Source organism: Penicillium roqueforti (assembly GCF_015533775.1).
Source record: "Penicillium roqueforti strain LCP96 04111 chromosome Unknown scaffold_38, whole genome shotgun sequence".
In the NCBI taxonomy this organism is placed as follows: domain Eukaryota; kingdom Fungi; phylum Ascomycota; class Eurotiomycetes; order Eurotiales; family Aspergillaceae; genus Penicillium; species Penicillium roqueforti.
This window is the reverse complement of record NW_024067602.1, coordinates 161,004-177,058: the sequence shown is the minus strand read 5'-3', so window position 1 is coordinate 177,058 and position 16,055 is coordinate 161,004. Positions and strand designations below refer to the sequence as shown.

Genomic DNA, 16,055 nt, shown 5'->3' with positions numbered 1-16,055 from the left:
TTACCCCAATATTTTGTTCTCTCCCCTTAGTCTGTGATGTGTCACGTAAAGCCGCTCACGTGTAATCCTATTGCATAGTCCCCTTTCGAGCCCTCTCATGAACGATTCCTGGGAAAATCTTCTGTTCTGGCAGACCGTCTGATCCCCCGACTCCTGTTCCACTGCCAGGAGACGAGAACTCACCCGTTCCAAGGCGAGGTGATCGAGCTACATATGTCGATGGAGTCGACGGAGCGGTGGTTGTCTGGTCTGTACCATGGGCCTCACTGAGTGAGGCATCAGTAGTGTCAGCTACACTTGAACTTAGCTCAGATTGCGGCTCAGGGTTAGGTGCATTGTGATCTAAGAATTTCAAAGTCAGTCGGCCGCATAATTCCTAATTCCTTAAGATAGATTTACCATGATTCGAGGACACCGATTCCCCTGGTGGACCTGGAACCAAGCTCTTCTGTTCTCCGGTCCCATTGCCGTCGGCATATCGCTCGATCCTGATGAGACGATATACAGTTAGTCTCATTTCTTTGACGTCAAAGGCACGATAGGCAACTTACAAGGACCATTCTCCCAGCAATGTTTCATGTCGGAATGCCTCACGAATATCTGGTACGTTGCTCTTTGCAACATTATTGCCAGCGACTCCAGGCAGGGAACAATTCGCGCCGAGCCATCTTTCTTTGAGGGAAAGCTCAAATCCACTTTGGTCGACTGAATGTTTGGCGAGTTCGCACATGTCGACTGCGCTGAATTTGTAGATCTGCGCTGCAACTGAGTATTCCTCAATGAGAGGCTCCTTTGTGAATGCAAACTGCAATGGATCATCGGTAGACAAAGACACATTGAGTCCTCGCTTGAAAAAGGTCGCGCAGGGGTTCTTATCGTATGTAAGGAACAAAGCGTTGTTACTGAGTGGTGACATGGCAATGCCGATCTGATCCAGATAGTAAAGATATTGCAGGAGGGGTACCTTGCGTAGCAAGATACCATGACTGATGCTGTGGCAGCAGAGGAAGCCGACGGCCAGATGATCCGGGTCGCCTGCCTCTCCACAATGAGGGCGTAGAACGAACGTGTTGAATCCTCGGCGTTTCCGCCAGTTGTTGAGGGAAGCGATGTTGGCGAACATGAAATACAACCAGTAAGTGTAAGGCGGATTCTGCTTGGTGTTCCACTCCCGGGGGATGGGGTACTTTCTGTACAGCCGGCGCTCGGGCTTACTTTCATCATCCACACTGTCGAATCCCACCACTCGCTGGAGGAAGACGTGGAGTTTAGGATGACTAGAAGGATCTTTGGTCACTTCGAACAGCGGTTGGAAGACATTGGTGATAACTTGTTCATAGTTCTCCATCATGCCGCTTGATTTGTACACATCATAGAGACGAGGCACTTGAATGAGCCAGCGAACATTAGGCGAGAACAACTTGTTGTCCACTACCCAGGCCGCAAGCTTATCCCATTCCTGAAGGGAACGACCGTAGATCGAGATTCGCCATTCCACCATTTGGTATTTGCTAGATTCTAAGTCTGAGATTACTTCCTTGGTGATCTCTGCGAGGTAGCGACCTTTGATGTAATTGTCTGTTTTGAGGAAGATTTCACGCAGTCGAGATTCTCCAACGGGATTATACTTCAAATTGAATTTGTCAAATCGGTGGAAAGAGTCGGTGTGTGCCTACGAAGTCAGAGTCAGTAAAAGTAAAACCTGTAGCTTAAGAGTGAGCGTAGAGGAAATGTTGATGCATCTAGGCTGCATCTTCCTTCATCCTCTAAAGATTCGGCATCAAAACAAGGGATGCGATGAGAGACTTACGTGCATATCCAAAGTATCAATACTCAAGTCATAGGCAGTCAGGTTAATACTCTCAAAGACCTCTCTCAAGGTCAGATGTTTTCCGTCTCGGAAAAGGACAACTTCGTCCGGGGACTTTCTCATCTTGCTCTTGATGAAGCGAAGAAGATGTTTCTGGTTCATGCATGCCGAATGATGAACGTGGGTATCCACTTTACGCACGTTGTAAAAGTCCCTGTGAGGAACCTTCTTGCTGTCGGCCATCTCCTGGTATTCATTGAGCAGCGTATACAGTTGGAATTTGCCCTCCAAGTACGACAGCCGCTTGAACGCAAAGCTCTTCGCAGGTCCGTCGGTCGACACATCGATCACGGCGTCCAGATCCATATAGAAATCGCGCAACGAGGGGATCTGAACAATAGGTGTTTGTTGGTCAGCAGCAGTTTCAGAATCAAAGACCTGATATACACTGTTGCCATCCAGCCTATACGTCCAAGGCGATTCTTTGGGTAGAGGCATCAATTCTTCCATGTCAAAATCCTCCCCAATATCTTGGCCCATTTTCCTCTTCTTTCCTGCAAGGTCAGATGGGTCACCGATGTTGCCGGGGTGATATTCCTTCTCATGATCCCACGCTGGTTCTGGGGGCGGAGGATAAATCTCCCAGTCTGGTTGGTCCTTAGGATCATCTCCGGGTCCCTGCAAAGAAAGCGCCAAGTACTGGGATCGCCGATCAAGTAGTTTCTTGATTTTGCAGTAGATAGCACTCAGCTCAGACGTGACAGCATCACTGCTAGACGCATATCCGCTAGCAACCTGAGGGCCTCCGATCCCCACACCGGCGCTTTGCAGACTCGCCGCCGCCACCGAGTATGGTCCCTGCCCTTGGACAGCATCTAGAATCACCGCCTGATTTCGGGCAGAATCGTTCGCCTCGTCTTGGTCGTCTTCGAGGTAACGTGACACAGAGGGATTGGGTTCACTGGCGGATTGCAATCGTAGTTTTGTGGGTTCGTGTTCAAACACCATAGATCCCTCGCGAGAGATCTGGCCTTGACTATTCATTGGATCCGAAAGGTTCGGTGATTCTTCAAGGCGTGATTCGAATGTTGAGCGGGCTGGGGCCACTGGGCTCGAAGGCAGGGTGTCGTTCCGCGCGGCTAGCTGATGATGTTGATAGAAGAGTCTTGCCTCGGCGTGACTCATGGACTTCTCATAGGCATAGTCATAGGTGGCCGTTTTCTGCTGTTGGTCTCTGGGCAAAATATCCTCTGCGGGCTGATCTAGTGCATTAGAGCTTTCGTGGAGAGGAGAGTCCACGGGACCTTCGAGACCCGGGGATGAAGTGGCCGATTCATTGTTGGACGAATCAGCAGGCGCGTTGGCATTCTGACTGGCACTGAAATCGGGTTGAGTAGGTCCCATGACTGCTGTGACCCCTTGCTATCCTATGTGTACCCAGGTACCGAATAGGGATTGTATAACTGAGAAGGGTTGTGATGAGATTATTGCATAACTTGGGGTTTCACACAAGGTCAACAATGCGATTTCGGACAGTATAGAATTGGATTAGCACAATTAGAAAGTAGGATACTCCAAACCAAAGAACACCAGAGAGAAGAAGAAGAAGAAAAAAAAACTCTTCGAGAGCTCAAGCTCCCCACCTCTCTGTCGGTGAAGAATGGGGAAGAAAGTCCAGGCCCCGGAGCTGTAAAATACATACACAAGAATACACGTAAAATAGACACATCTCCAACTATGTATGTATAGCTTTGGGACTATACAAGGCTTGCACGATTGATTTTTTATATATGATACAGAGTATAGAGTGTAATATCTGAATTAGAATTAATACCCATCTTCAAGCTTTAAATTCTAAAGCTATATAGATCTACGAAGTGAAGATGCTCCCTAAATACTACATAGTACATAATACATTGCATATATTATGAAGCATGTGCATGTATTGGCAGTACGAAGTATCGTATTATAACACCTTTCCCCTAACCTCCCGTCTCTCCTCTCCACCTTTAGGCTTCATCGTTCTCCTGGACCTTTCTCTCTATATTCCTCTTGATTCTGTACTTATCCTTTTCTTTGGTGTCGCGATATTCTCATCTTGAAAGCATTCAACCCCGCTGCTTTTATCCTTTTTGCCCGGTCAGTGTTTACAAATGCCCACCTACGTCAACTCCCTCCTTCTCCTATCTATTCCCCTCCCCGAACTTACATCCCACCCCAACACCAACAGTCTGGAGTGCTTTTCGCTGACACTGCATGAGATACAGATATTGTAACAAAAGAAAAAGCTACCCCTCCTCCCACGTGGACACATCTGAAACTTGACAAGCTTTCCCTTCCTTCTCCCCGCCTATTCGCCGGAAAGTCATGGCTTCTCTCAATCTCTCGTCCAATGGCCCTTCGATATCAAAAAGTTATCAGACAGTGGTGAATGCACCACCCCCTTCTGGGAACGGAGGGTCTGCGACCTATGGCCAATGGGCTGTCTACTCAGTTTCTACCCCGCTTGTTAGTGCCTTCCAGCAAGATGGAGGTAAGGAGAGTGTCCTTAAGGTCCAGAGCACCGGAGGTTAGTAGTCCTTTTTACCAACCAAGCCCATTATCTTATATTAACCAATCGTGCTGCAGAGGGTGAATTGGCGGATCTCATCGAGGAATTTTCCGAAGGACGGGTGCAATTCGCCTATGTGAAGGTGACGGATTCCAACACCGGTCTTCCCAAAAACGTTCTCATTGGCTGGTGTGGAGAAGGTGTGCCGGAACGAACAAAGGGTTACTTTACTAGCCACCTGGCTGCAGTTGCCAAGTTCCTTCATGTGAGGAGTTTCCTTCCCCTGATGCAACTGTCGCGGTGAAACTGACTTGGCTGGATAGGGATACCATGTGCAGATCACAGCCCGAGCAGATGGGGATCTAACCCCCGAGGGAATCGTCCAGCGGGTGGCAGATTCCTCCGGCTCTAAGTATTCAGTAGGCGAGGCCTCAGCCCGGGCCCCAGCCCCCCGGCCTGCCGTGGCTAGCAAGCCTGCTTTCACACCGACTCGATCTGGGGGCATCACTCCCAGCCCAGCTGCTCGCGTACTGCCCACACCTTCAAGAGCTGGTGTGAATGATGATGGATGGGGTGTAGATGCCCCTCCCGTGACTCGCACCCAATTGGAAAAGGTACAATCGGCTTACCAGCCCACTAGAGTGAACCTACAAGAACTCAAGGCAAACCCCACAGGGAGTCGCCAACCTGCCGCTACTGCATCGGATGATTCTAGCGATGTTGTTAGAGGTGGCTACCAGCCAGTGGGTAAAGTCGATATTGCTGCAATTCGGAAACAAGCTGCCGCATCTGGTCAGCTGAAAGATGAGCGCCCCGCAATTATCAAGGGCTCTTATGAGCCCATTGGCAAAGTCGACATCGCTGCTATTCGAGCCAGAGCACAGAAGCCGGAAGCCAATGACAACGTCCCATCGAGCACTGCATTCAACCAACAGCCAACAACGTTGCCCGAGCGACCTGCGCCCTCTACTGCCGCGGAGCGTTTGACCACCCTACCCAAGCCAAGGGTTGCCAACAAGTTTGGCTCTAGCCCCTCCTTCCCTGGAACAAAGCCACCCCTCCCAGTTGGTCTCGGGCCTAAGCCAACCACGAGCGCGCCGATTGGAACTGCAAGCCGAACTTTTGCTGATGAGGGAGGCAAGACACCCGCTCAAATTTGGGCAGAGCGTAAAGCCAAGGAGCGCGGAGTCGCCCCGTCATCTGGAACCACTGAGCCTACCTCTACTCCTGCCCCGATTCAAAGCCAACCTAGTGGCCAAAGCGAGTGGAGAAGCTCCTATGCGGGCAAGTCCTGGGCTCCCGTTCAAACTGCACAGGAAAAATCATACGATCCTGAGCAACCTGTTGATGCAAAGGCCAATGACCAACAAGAGGATAAACCACAACCTCACGTGAGTGCTATTCGTGACCAGTTCGCTCAGGACACGCCCACACCCGCGCCTGCGCCACTCGCTCCTCCTGCTCCACCTGTTCCGCAGGCCAGTCGCCCTGTTCCTGTACCCGGGCTATCCTCTGGACCCGTCGAGTCTGAGCCTGAGCATGACGCCCAGCAGGCTCTTCCTACTCCACCACCGCAGCCTCCTCGCTCCCCGACACCTCCCACCCCGGAGCGTGAGAGCTCGCCGATCCAGATTGCCATGCCGGTTGGCCGCGGCACTGCCGACAGTATTGCGGATGCACACGAGGAACAATATTCCCCTCCCCCTGCTATGCCTGTTCGGAGCCTCCAAGAGGCCGTTCCCGACGAGAGGGAAATTGAGGATGATTCTCACGACCTAGGCCGCGCTGCGGCCGAGGCAACCGCTCCTCAGCAGCCCGAGCAGCCCCAAGGCGGACCGCGAGCCCAAATCCAGTACGACTACGAGAAGGCCGAGGATAATGAGATTGAATTGCGAGAGGGAGAATATGTGACCGACATTGAAATGGTCGACGAGGATTGGTGGGTGGGTGTCAATACTCAGGGTGAGCGTGGTCTCTTCCCCGCCAACTATGTGGAGATTGTGGAAGACACAGAACCTGCGTCACACGTACCGGCCGCTTCCGACCATTATGAAGCGGAGCCAGAGCCAGAGCCTGCTGCTGCCCCCGTCCCGGCGGCACCCACCCCTGTCGCTGCCGCTGCACCATCAGTGGCTACCCCAAGCTCCAACGGTGTCACGGCCACAGCTTTGTATGACTATGAAGCCGCCGAGGATAACGAGATCGGTTTCCCTGAAGATGCAAAGATCTCCAACGTGGTAAGTGGAGCAATCCCTGTTTTTCTCGGCTTTGCCCCATCACTATCTACAGTACTAACCCGGTTGTAGGAATTCCCCGATGACGACTGGTGGCTTGGTGAGTACAATGGCAAACAAGGTCTATTCCCTGCCAACTATGTTCGCTTGGACGAATGATTGGATCATGCGTAGATACTCCGACTCCAGCAATGCGACCAGGGGAAATTCAAATTTCTATTGATTCGCCAAACTAGATCTCACTATGTATCCTTGGTTCTTCAGTATAAATACCCAGTTCACTACCACTTTCAATTAAAATGAGTCAATAAGGTTCATTTGAATGACTCATTGTCTTGTAGTTCTAGATCCACATCTTATCCTCGTAGTATTACTTCTTTTGAACATGTATGCAATGTATCCACGTGCCTGGATGTGTGTTTTAAAGCCAGCGAATCACCGACGTCATGATCGGAGCACATGCTTATGTCAGCATCACGTGTGCCGAAAAAGTGGCCATAAACAATGTTCCAAGGTTCCAAGGAGAGTTGCTTAGGCCTTCAGGGATCCCGGTGACCGTTCGCACGCGACCTCACTTTGCGTGTACCTTTACTAGTTTTTCACTCTTCTTAACTCCGGGCTCTAACTCTTACCTGTGTGTCTCAAGGAGCCAGCCTTCAATTCGACATCATGACATCGCTGGGCGAGGATCTGCTCGTGACAGTGAACAAGCTTCAGGATCTGGTCTTCAACACCATTGGGAATGATTCCTTGGACTTGCCCCAAATTGTGAGTCTAGTCGGGTAGAGAGCTCTCAGAGGTTGAGAGGGAATTGTCATTTCTTACCCGGTCAACCCAAGACTAATCCCCGCTTCCCTCTTAGGTTGTTGTTGGTTCCCAGTCATCCGGAAAGTCTTCGGTCCTAGAGAATATCGTCGGAAGGGACTTTCTACCAAGAGGTAGCGGAATTGTCACCCGACGGCCCCTTATCCTGCAACTTATCAACGTGCCCAGTGAACGTGATGATAAGCCGGAAAACGATGAGGTCCATACCCCACACACGGCTGCCAGTGTTGCCGGTCAACACGAATGGGCTGAATTCCACCACCAGCCGGGACGCAAGTTTGATGACTTTGCCCAAGTGAAGCAAGAGATCGAAGCGGAGACAGCAAGAATCGCAGGAAGCAACAAGGGCATCAATAGACAACCGATCAACCTCAAGATATTCTCACCTCATGTGCTCAACCTCACGCTCGTGGATTTGCCTGGATTGACGAAGGTGCCCATTGGTGATCAACCGTCGGACATTGAAAAACAAACACGCACTTTGATTTTGGAATATATTGCCAAGCCGAACAGCATTATTCTTGCGGTCTCTCCGGCTAATGTCGATCTGGTCAATTCCGAGGCGCTGAAGCTTGCCCGTCAGGTGGATCCCATGGGCCGGAGGACGATCGGTGTTCTGTCAAAGCTGGATCTCATGGACCATGGCACCAATGCGATGGACATCCTGTCTGGACGTGTGTATCCCTTGAAGCTTGGATTTATCGGCGTTGTCAATCGGTCCCAGCAGGACATCCAGTGTGGAAAATCGCTTTCAGATGCATTGCGGGCAGAGGCTGAGTTCTTCCGGCATCATCCAGCTTACCGGAATATGGCCAACCGCTGCGGTACGCACTTTTTGGCCAAGACTCTGAACACAACCCTGATGTCTCACATTCGTGACCGGCTTCCGGATATCAAAGCTCGGCTAAACACCTTGATGGGTCAGACTCAGCAAGAGTTGGCCAGCTACGGAAACAAACAGTTCAGTGGCGAAGAACACCGGGGATCATTGATTCTTCAGCAGATGACCAGGTTCGCCGCGTCGTTCATCTCATCTATCGACGGAACTTCCTCAGAGATTTCTACGAAAGAGCTATGCGGTGGAGCAAGGATTTACTACATTTTCAACTCTGTTTTTGGAAACTCACTGGAAACCATTGATCCCACTCACAACCTGACTGTCTCCGATATCCGAACGGCCATCCGAAACTCGACAGGTCCTCGTCCCAGTCTGTTTGTCCCGGAGTTGGCCTTTGATTTGCTGGTCAAACCACAGATTAAACTCCTCGAATCACCCAGTCAGCGATGCGTGGAGCTGGTCTATGAGGAGCTTATCAAGATCTGCCACACGTGTGGCAATCAAGAGCTCCTGCGTTTCCCTCGTCTCCAAGGAAAGTTGATTGAGGTCGTATCTGACCTTCTTCGTGAGCGCCTGGGGCCCTGCTCGACTTATGTAGAATCTTTGATCTCGATCCAAAGAGCTTACATTAACACCAACCATCCTAACTTCCTTGGTGCCGCAGCTGCCATGTCTTCAATCATGCAGAACAAGCAGGACGAAGAAAGAAAAGCCTTGCTAGCGGAGGAAAAAAGAAAGCGTGAGAAGCGACGTCAAAAGGAATTGGGAGCTCCCAATGGGACTACGGGAGGTCCTGAAGAAGAAGAATATTCTGATAAGCAAAACCTCCCCGTCCGAACCCACTCTTCTAAGGGATCGCGAAGCATGTCTCCTCATGTTGGCCGCACAGGCGAGAATGGCATTGCTGCTTCTCTGAATGGCAGTCAATCTAACCATGCTGCGTTCGGTGGCGGTGGCTCGAACAATGCCCGCGACTCGTTCCTGAACTACTTCTTCGGTAAGGAAGGTACTCACAACATGGCCATGCCACCGGCAGGCATGAACCCCCACCGGCAAGGGCCAAATGCTGGTGAGCCGAGCATTAGCCAGAGCATTCGGCGTGCCGAGGTTCGGGCTCCCATTATGCCGACTGAGGGATACACTGCACCGTCGGAGTATGGTGGTGACATATCTGTATTCGTAAGTACCACTGCGCATTCGTTGTTTAAATTTTAGATGGTTATGACTGACTTCAGCTCTTACAGCCCAACGAGAACACGGAGCCTGCACTCACGGAACGTGAGATGCTCGAAACCGAGCTCATTCGCCGTCTCATCTCATCATACTTCAACATCGTCCGAGAAACCATTGCAGACCAAGTCCCCAAGGCTGTCATGCACCTCCTTGTCAACCACTGCAAGGATGTGGTCCAAAACAGACTCGTGAGCGAACTTTATAAAGAAGATCTTTTCGGCGAGCTTCTCTACGAGGATGATGGCATCAAGGCCGAGAGAGAGAAGTGTGAGCGGCTATTGGAAACGTACAAGGAAGCCGCCAAGATTGTGGGCGAGGTCTTATAGATGGTTAACTGTTTTATTATTTTGGTCTGACTCCGGGGTAGCCTGGGAGATCTTGATTTTGCGTCATGCTTGATGCCTTACCTTTCCACTCAAATGGTGTGGACAATGTTGCTTTATCTCAATTTATGTACAACTACTGCAGCCTGCACATGATATCGATATATTTTTCCTCTATTCGTGGCATGGCTCCTAGAAGTAACCGGCTCTAAGGTAAAACCGAGAAAACTCACGCAAAAGGCATTTTGTCTAGACATTTAGATCAAGATCTATCTAATATGATAATATCACTGGGCCTTTTTGGCAACGCTTCGTAGACGTGCACCCTCAAAGCCATATAAACCACCCCCGACAAACACCAAAGCCGCGCCAACCAAGACACCTCCAGCCAAATTGTTCCCGAAGAGGTAAATCGATAGGAGCAGGGAAACCAACTTGCGAACATTCAAAAAAATGGTAACAGTCAACGATGACGACTTGGCCGACAAAAGATGGACTCCTCGGATGCACAGATACTGCGTCAGTGCATTCATCGCCAGATAAGCCACCTGAACCGGCAGATGCGCCAGGAAAGCCTTGACAGCCTCAATGTGGCAAATCCGCCCCAGCACCGAGAAAGCAGTGCTCCCAACCGTACCAGACGACCCCCACAACCCGGAATCCAAATGCGACAGCAAAGAAGGCGACGAAGCCACCACCCGCCACTGACCCAGCAACTGCGGACAACTCGTCAGGAAAAGCGGCAGAGAAAGCGCATGCGAGTAGAAAAGCGCCTCTTTCCAATAGTCTCTGCCGTAAGTCGCGTACAGCCGGTCGGCATAGATGCCCTGGAACGCAGAAAGGACCATTGCGAGCGCGAGGATTGTGAAGCCCGTCACGGTCGTGATTGTATCCGCCGCATCGGACTCGACGTGGATAGATACGCCTTTGGATTGCGCGTCGGCCATGGCGGCTGCCGCCACGCCCACCGTCAGCATCGCTACCGAGGCGATCTGGCCGCGGGAATAGCGCTTGCCGTTGTATAGGTAGCCGATTACCATTGAGGCGACGGGGCCTGCGGACCGGAGGATTATGTGTAGTGGGACGGAGATCTTGTATGCGAAGGCCCAGTTGTTGAGGAGGTTGACGCTCATGAAATAAGAGGTATATACCGCCCATGAGCGTAGTGGAATAGCGCGTGGGCGCAGGAATAAAGCTCGTGGTCCGGCTGAGGGGGATAGGAAGGTTGGGATGGTGAAAATGGCGCAGATCGCGAATTGGGCGAATGTTATCAAGGGACCTGTACGTGGAACGAGTTGGGTTAGGATATGCAGTGCGATTGTTTTCATTGGTTCTGGTTGTCGTCCTTACCGGCAGTAGGCTGTTCTCTGGAGAAGATATAGGATTAGCGTTGTGTTTGGATTAGCCTGGTTTGTTTTCTTACTTGATAATCGCCTCTAGCGCAAAGACCTGTAAAGGATCAGTTCCTGTTTTGGCTCCGTAGCAGCGTTGGGGGTTTCTCTAGACACCCACATTGGCACAGCAGCCCCCGAAGATAAGAGAGACCATTAGAACCATGCTGGTCCAGCTAGGAACCGCCGCATGGGCGGCGGCAGCAACGAGGCCCGGCGCATCTTTCTTCAATTGAGCATAATCAAGCTTGTCCTCGGATTTTTGAGATCGAGATTTTGGGGGCGAAGCGACGTTCGCGTTTCTATTCGATTGATTCACAGTCGAGACTCGAGTGCGATTGATCAGGTAGGAGTCATCGTGTCCTTTTGAGGGTTCATGATCATTGAGCATCCTATTCAAGTGTGAGCGATATTGACTGAGAGGAATTGCAAATAGAGATGAATTGAATTTCTGACCTTCTAGGAGTTTCAAAGGGCGACTCCTATGAAAGGTGAGATGAGGTGGTTAAAAGAAAGAAAGCTGGGGCTGAAGATAAGATTGTGGATCACGAGATATATATGCAACTATATGTACCGGATTTACCATTGTAAAGCCCCCCTCAAGCTGTCTATGATATAGTTTTACTCTTAATCCCCTAACTGTCTCAAGCCCCTGACATATTATGCAGTTAATTAGGAGGAGAGAAAGGATAGCAAGGGCAACGCCTAGGCCGAAATTTATATTAGGAATCACTGGGCTAGAGCGCTAGCTCACCAACTTTGTATCAAAGTAAGAGTAAATATCAAGGAGGACCTCCTGCTGATCCGCTATACCGAGAGAAGTTCCTGGCAGTTGAAACAAGGGTGTGCCACTTCTATGTCTCCCCACGAAGAGAATCCTGGCACTCTTACTGGCTGCAAGCCTTTCCATTGTAGGGAAATTCCGTAGAAATTCCGGTTCTCTTCGCCGTACCCTTTGAGTAAATGAACTCATGGATATGTTTCCGCGCAGTTACCAATCTTTGCTGGGACCTTCTTGTCGTGCCGGGGGTTGGAAACCAAGACGGCGTATCATCGACCAGTCTAAGCCGGACGATGACAGTCTTACCAAGGAAAAGAACCATATCCGTCGAGTTTGAATACCCATGGCCAACATGAAAGCGGCGACCCCTATACAGGATGCTCGCGCCGGGAAGCGTGTCCGCACTCATTCACCTGCGACAAGTCTGTATCAAAGATGAACCCCAGTGAATGCTATAGATATTGCATTCAAGTAAGGGTAAGAGAAAAGAGACTATAGAAGTAAAGAAACTCGGTCTTGGTACTGTAAGCTTCTAGCATCTCTCGTCAAGCTCTGCCTAGATAGTATGTTGGCTCTTCTGAATGATAGGTAAGTGTAAATAGAGAATTTCACCCTGTTTAGGCCTTGGTATGTATCTTTCATAAAAGCAAGTAAATAGCTTTTATAACCTTCATGCTAATGCGATTGAAGTTTATATTGAAGGGTACTTGGTGTGATGTGACAAGCCAGGCCCAAGATGGGGAGAGAAGAGTGAGAAGCAAGAAATAGGAAACCCATAGATATAGTCCTGCAAACAGTGCAAATCCCAATCTCTTGCTAAACTAGCAAGTGACAAAGAACAAAGAAATCAGCAAGCAAGCTCTTTAACAATCTCTATTACATAGTGTCAACATATAGATAGGGCATTGATCTAGACACTCACTTGCATTTCCAGGTGTACCTTCCTAGTTGGGTAACTACCGCTAATGCCGCTTCTGCCAAACTCCCGTATCAGGTACCTACGCTTTATATGTAAACTGCTAGCAAAAATAAGTCACTTTCGTCACATCTTATTCTATGCTTTACTTTATCAAAAACTGCTTCAACAACTACTTCATTGTCAAGGGGTTATAATCTAGTATGCAAACCAGTCTCGAAGAGTATATACAGGACTACATTGTTCATACTGAGTACATGTTTATGTTCTCGCATTAAATAGTTTACTATGATAGACATGATACGCAGAAATATCACGCTCAATCGACAATGTCATCATCGCTGAGAATCAATTTCTCTTCGGGCAGTTGCAGTCGAGGTCCAAACCCACGACTGCTGGATTGTTTCCCACGCGACCGCGAAGCTGGAGACTCCTCTATGTCGTCAATGTCATCATTACGAAGATTCTCGTTGGACCGAACGCTGGTGATCTTATCCAACTGCCACCAATCTGGGTCCTGACGCCGGATTGCAGCCATATAGGGCAACTGATGAAGCAGTAGATCATGCCGGGGCATCATCGTGACCACACTCGGGGTGTCATTTTTGTTTCCCGAGTCGGCGGATATCGACCTTCCCACCTGGAGATTTTTCCAGGAACTGACCCCCGTGAGGCCGGAGCCATTTTGAGAAAGATGCTGCCGTCTAGGATCGAGTGTTCGGTTCATCCACGAGTCGATCAGTCCATCGATTTCCTCGGCCTCTCTCCACAACCGCAGAGAAGCTGGGTAAAACATCTTGAAGGCATCACCAGCGCGGCTTCGTCCGGCTCCAGACCCAACCCGTCTGTTGACTGGGTATGGAAGGGCGAAAAGAAGACCACGCGCCGCAACTTGGAAACTAATTTCTTCCTGCCGGAGCACGTCTGTACCGCTACTGAAAGAGGTGATTCCGGTTCCTATCCCGGCGCGCGCCCCTTGCCCTGGTCGGCGGTCGGCGCTGAGGATATCGCTATCGGAGAGTGCATCGATGCAGTCGTTGAGAGAGTCGGTGAAATTATCCCCATCGCAGGATGGGATGTAGTTTTCATGGAGAGCACTGATGAAAGTTGATATGTCGGTCCCGGTCTCGTCTACCAGATCATTAACCAATACCTGCGAGGCTTTTGGTCGGGCATAGTGGCGCAGATAGTCCGGTGGCGGTGGAAGGATCTCGACATCGCCCTCGATCAGACTCGGGTCCATGCGTTTGTTGTACATGATCTTCCCAACGGCATGGAACATGCCCAGGCTCGCCTCTCTCTGAGTTATCAATTTGAGAGACTCTTTCTCCATCGGTGTCAAAGCAACCTCACCTCGAGCTTTCTTTGTTTTGGCCACGCTGCCTCCCCATCTTCCCGTTTCGTCCCCTTTCAGACAGAGGAACTCGAGAGAGGAGATTGCACTGCGGATATCGCCGATTTCAGAGATACTGTCAATAACACCTGGCCCCGGTATCTGGACACGCCTAGAGTTCCGTGCCTCTCTGTCCAAAATAGACCGTAAAGCCTTGTGCATAAAAGTGGGTGCAATGCTATTGAAATCCAATATCGTTGTCCCGGGGTGATTATAGATTGTGGGCCCCAGTAACCGGTGAACTGTCAGGTTATCTGAGATTGAAGACGCAGAGCTCAACAAAGTCTCCGACACGATTATCACTATAGGCGGGTGATTCGATCCAGAACTGCCCCGGGCATGATCATTCGCCGCGGCAGCTAGATATTGTTGAAGAGACGTCCGAAACGCCGTGAGGGTGGAGGACGCCCGGCCAAACACAGTCGGAAACTCCTCTATAAGAAGTATTCGCTGATCCCGAGGTTTCTCGTCTTTCTGAGAATCGGGCTCGGTGGCATTTCCGAGGTCAAGCCCTCCAAATTTATTACCCCGTCCAAGAAACTCTTCAAAGTGTGCGCTCACGGATTGATGATCGCGAGCTCCAAATTCCGAAACCGGGGGATTCTTCCACTCGACAATATCGTAACCAATTGACTCGGAGAGCAGGGACATAGTGGTCGTCTTCCCACTGCCCGCCGGACCCCGTAGGACGAGTAACCTCTGCATACTGTCAGAACGACATTCAACCCCAACCTCGAATTATTCTCAAATCAAAAACTCACCTCGGGACGCCTCCCAGCAAAAGCATCCTCTAGCCAATGCTGCACATCCGAGACTTTTTTCTTATGAACGGCCAATTCGCCCAGATTAGCCGGAGCGAACCGCTGCGCCCATGGTCGACGGTCCGGTTCGCTAGCCGGTTGTGCAGCCAATGCCTCCTTCGCAGTTCCATTCCCAGAGTCCGTAGACAGAAGGAACCGTTTCGTCGTCTTCCGCGGTGGTTTGACTGAGGCCTTTGGCTTTGGCTTCGGCGCTGGCTTTGGCGCAGGCTGACGTGTCTGGCTAGAGCCCATGGCTGCCAGACCCATCCGCTCATTAGCTAGATGCTGTGTGAAGATTTCATCGTAGGAGTCATAATCATCCTCAATCAGGTCCACGTCGACGGTCTCCGTGACCGGCGGGAGGGATTGCTTCTCGGTCTTTTGTGGTGCCCATCGCTGTCCCTCTGTCGCGGGCGGAAAGAAGTTGTGCAGGGACTTTGATTTCGAGTCCGAGTCTGGCTTTGCTGGTGATTTAGTTCTTTTGATTGGAGAGGGTGAGGACGAGGGAAGCCGGGTTGATGGTGTTGTGCCGCGCGAGTAGGAGGGTTTAGGGCGTGAGGAGAGAGCGAAGGGTTCCGCTGGTTCGATAGGACTGGAGCTATCTGATATAATGATGGCTTTTCGTTTTGATTGTCTTTTCGGCTCATCTTGCTTTAAATCCTTAGATCTGCGTTGTCTTTTAGGAGGACGACCGCCATCCATGATGAGTTGGTCAAAAACCTGGAGAAATTGAGATACGAGTCCGATAAGCTTATGACGCCAAGCGGTGGGCCTTTTGCCAGATTTATAGATGTGAGATGAGATGAACACATAGATACAGATGCAATTGCTAACGTTAAATTATATATTAGAAATAGATACATTCATAAGACAGATCGCACAGCGGGTATATTGACCAGAATCCGAGTCGGCAGAGCCAAAGAAACCAAAATCCCCAACAACAAGAGAAAAGACACACAT

The 16,055-nt window shown here is 50.3% G+C and overlaps 5 protein-coding genes across 5 annotated transcripts; 2 read left to right on the top strand and 3 right to left on the bottom strand.

Moving 5' to 3' along the window:
- Positions 1–67: 67 nt before the first annotated feature.
- On the bottom strand, positions 68–3,214 carry LCP9604111_8910 (uncharacterized protein; the record flags this gene model as incomplete). Its single annotated transcript, XM_039077106.1, has 4 exons — positions 68–342; positions 400–488; positions 552–1,672; positions 1,811–3,214. 4 exons carry the CDS (start codon positions 3,212–3,214, stop codon positions 68–70), a joined length of 2,889 nt encoding a protein of 962 aa, XP_038925147.1.
- A 523-nt stretch (positions 3,215–3,737) lies between these two features.
- On the top strand, positions 3,738–6,754 carry LCP9604111_8909 (putative actin binding protein; the record flags this gene model as incomplete). The annotated part of the gene is made up of 7 exons (XM_039077104.1): positions 3,738–3,761; positions 3,916–3,949; positions 4,078–4,237; positions 4,324–4,379; positions 4,439–4,626; positions 4,685–6,598; positions 6,668–6,754. 7 exons carry the CDS (start codon positions 3,738–3,740, stop codon positions 6,752–6,754), a joined length of 2,463 nt encoding a protein of 820 aa, XP_038925146.1.
- Positions 6,755–7,264: 510 nt separating this feature from the next.
- Positions 7,265–9,817, top strand: LCP9604111_8908 (dynamin-related GTPase DNM1; the record flags this gene model as incomplete). Its single annotated transcript, XM_039077103.1, has 3 exons — positions 7,265–7,363; positions 7,458–9,437; positions 9,503–9,817. 3 exons carry the CDS (start codon positions 7,265–7,267, stop codon positions 9,815–9,817), a joined length of 2,394 nt encoding a protein of 797 aa, XP_038925145.1.
- A 284-nt stretch (positions 9,818–10,101) lies between these two features.
- Positions 10,102–11,596, bottom strand: LCP9604111_8907 (uncharacterized protein; the record flags this gene model as incomplete). The annotated part of the gene is made up of 4 exons (XM_039077102.1): positions 10,102–11,093; positions 11,165–11,181; positions 11,238–11,263; positions 11,327–11,596. 4 exons carry the CDS (start codon positions 11,594–11,596, stop codon positions 10,102–10,104), a joined length of 1,305 nt encoding a protein of 434 aa, XP_038925144.1.
- Positions 11,597–13,221: 1,625 nt separating this feature from the next.
- Positions 13,222–15,797, bottom strand: LCP9604111_8906 (uncharacterized protein; the record flags this gene model as incomplete). Its single annotated transcript, XM_039077101.1, has 2 exons — positions 13,222–14,994; positions 15,057–15,797. 2 exons carry the CDS (start codon positions 15,795–15,797, stop codon positions 13,222–13,224), a joined length of 2,514 nt encoding a protein of 837 aa, XP_038925143.1.
- Positions 15,798–16,055: the final 258 nt, after the last annotated feature.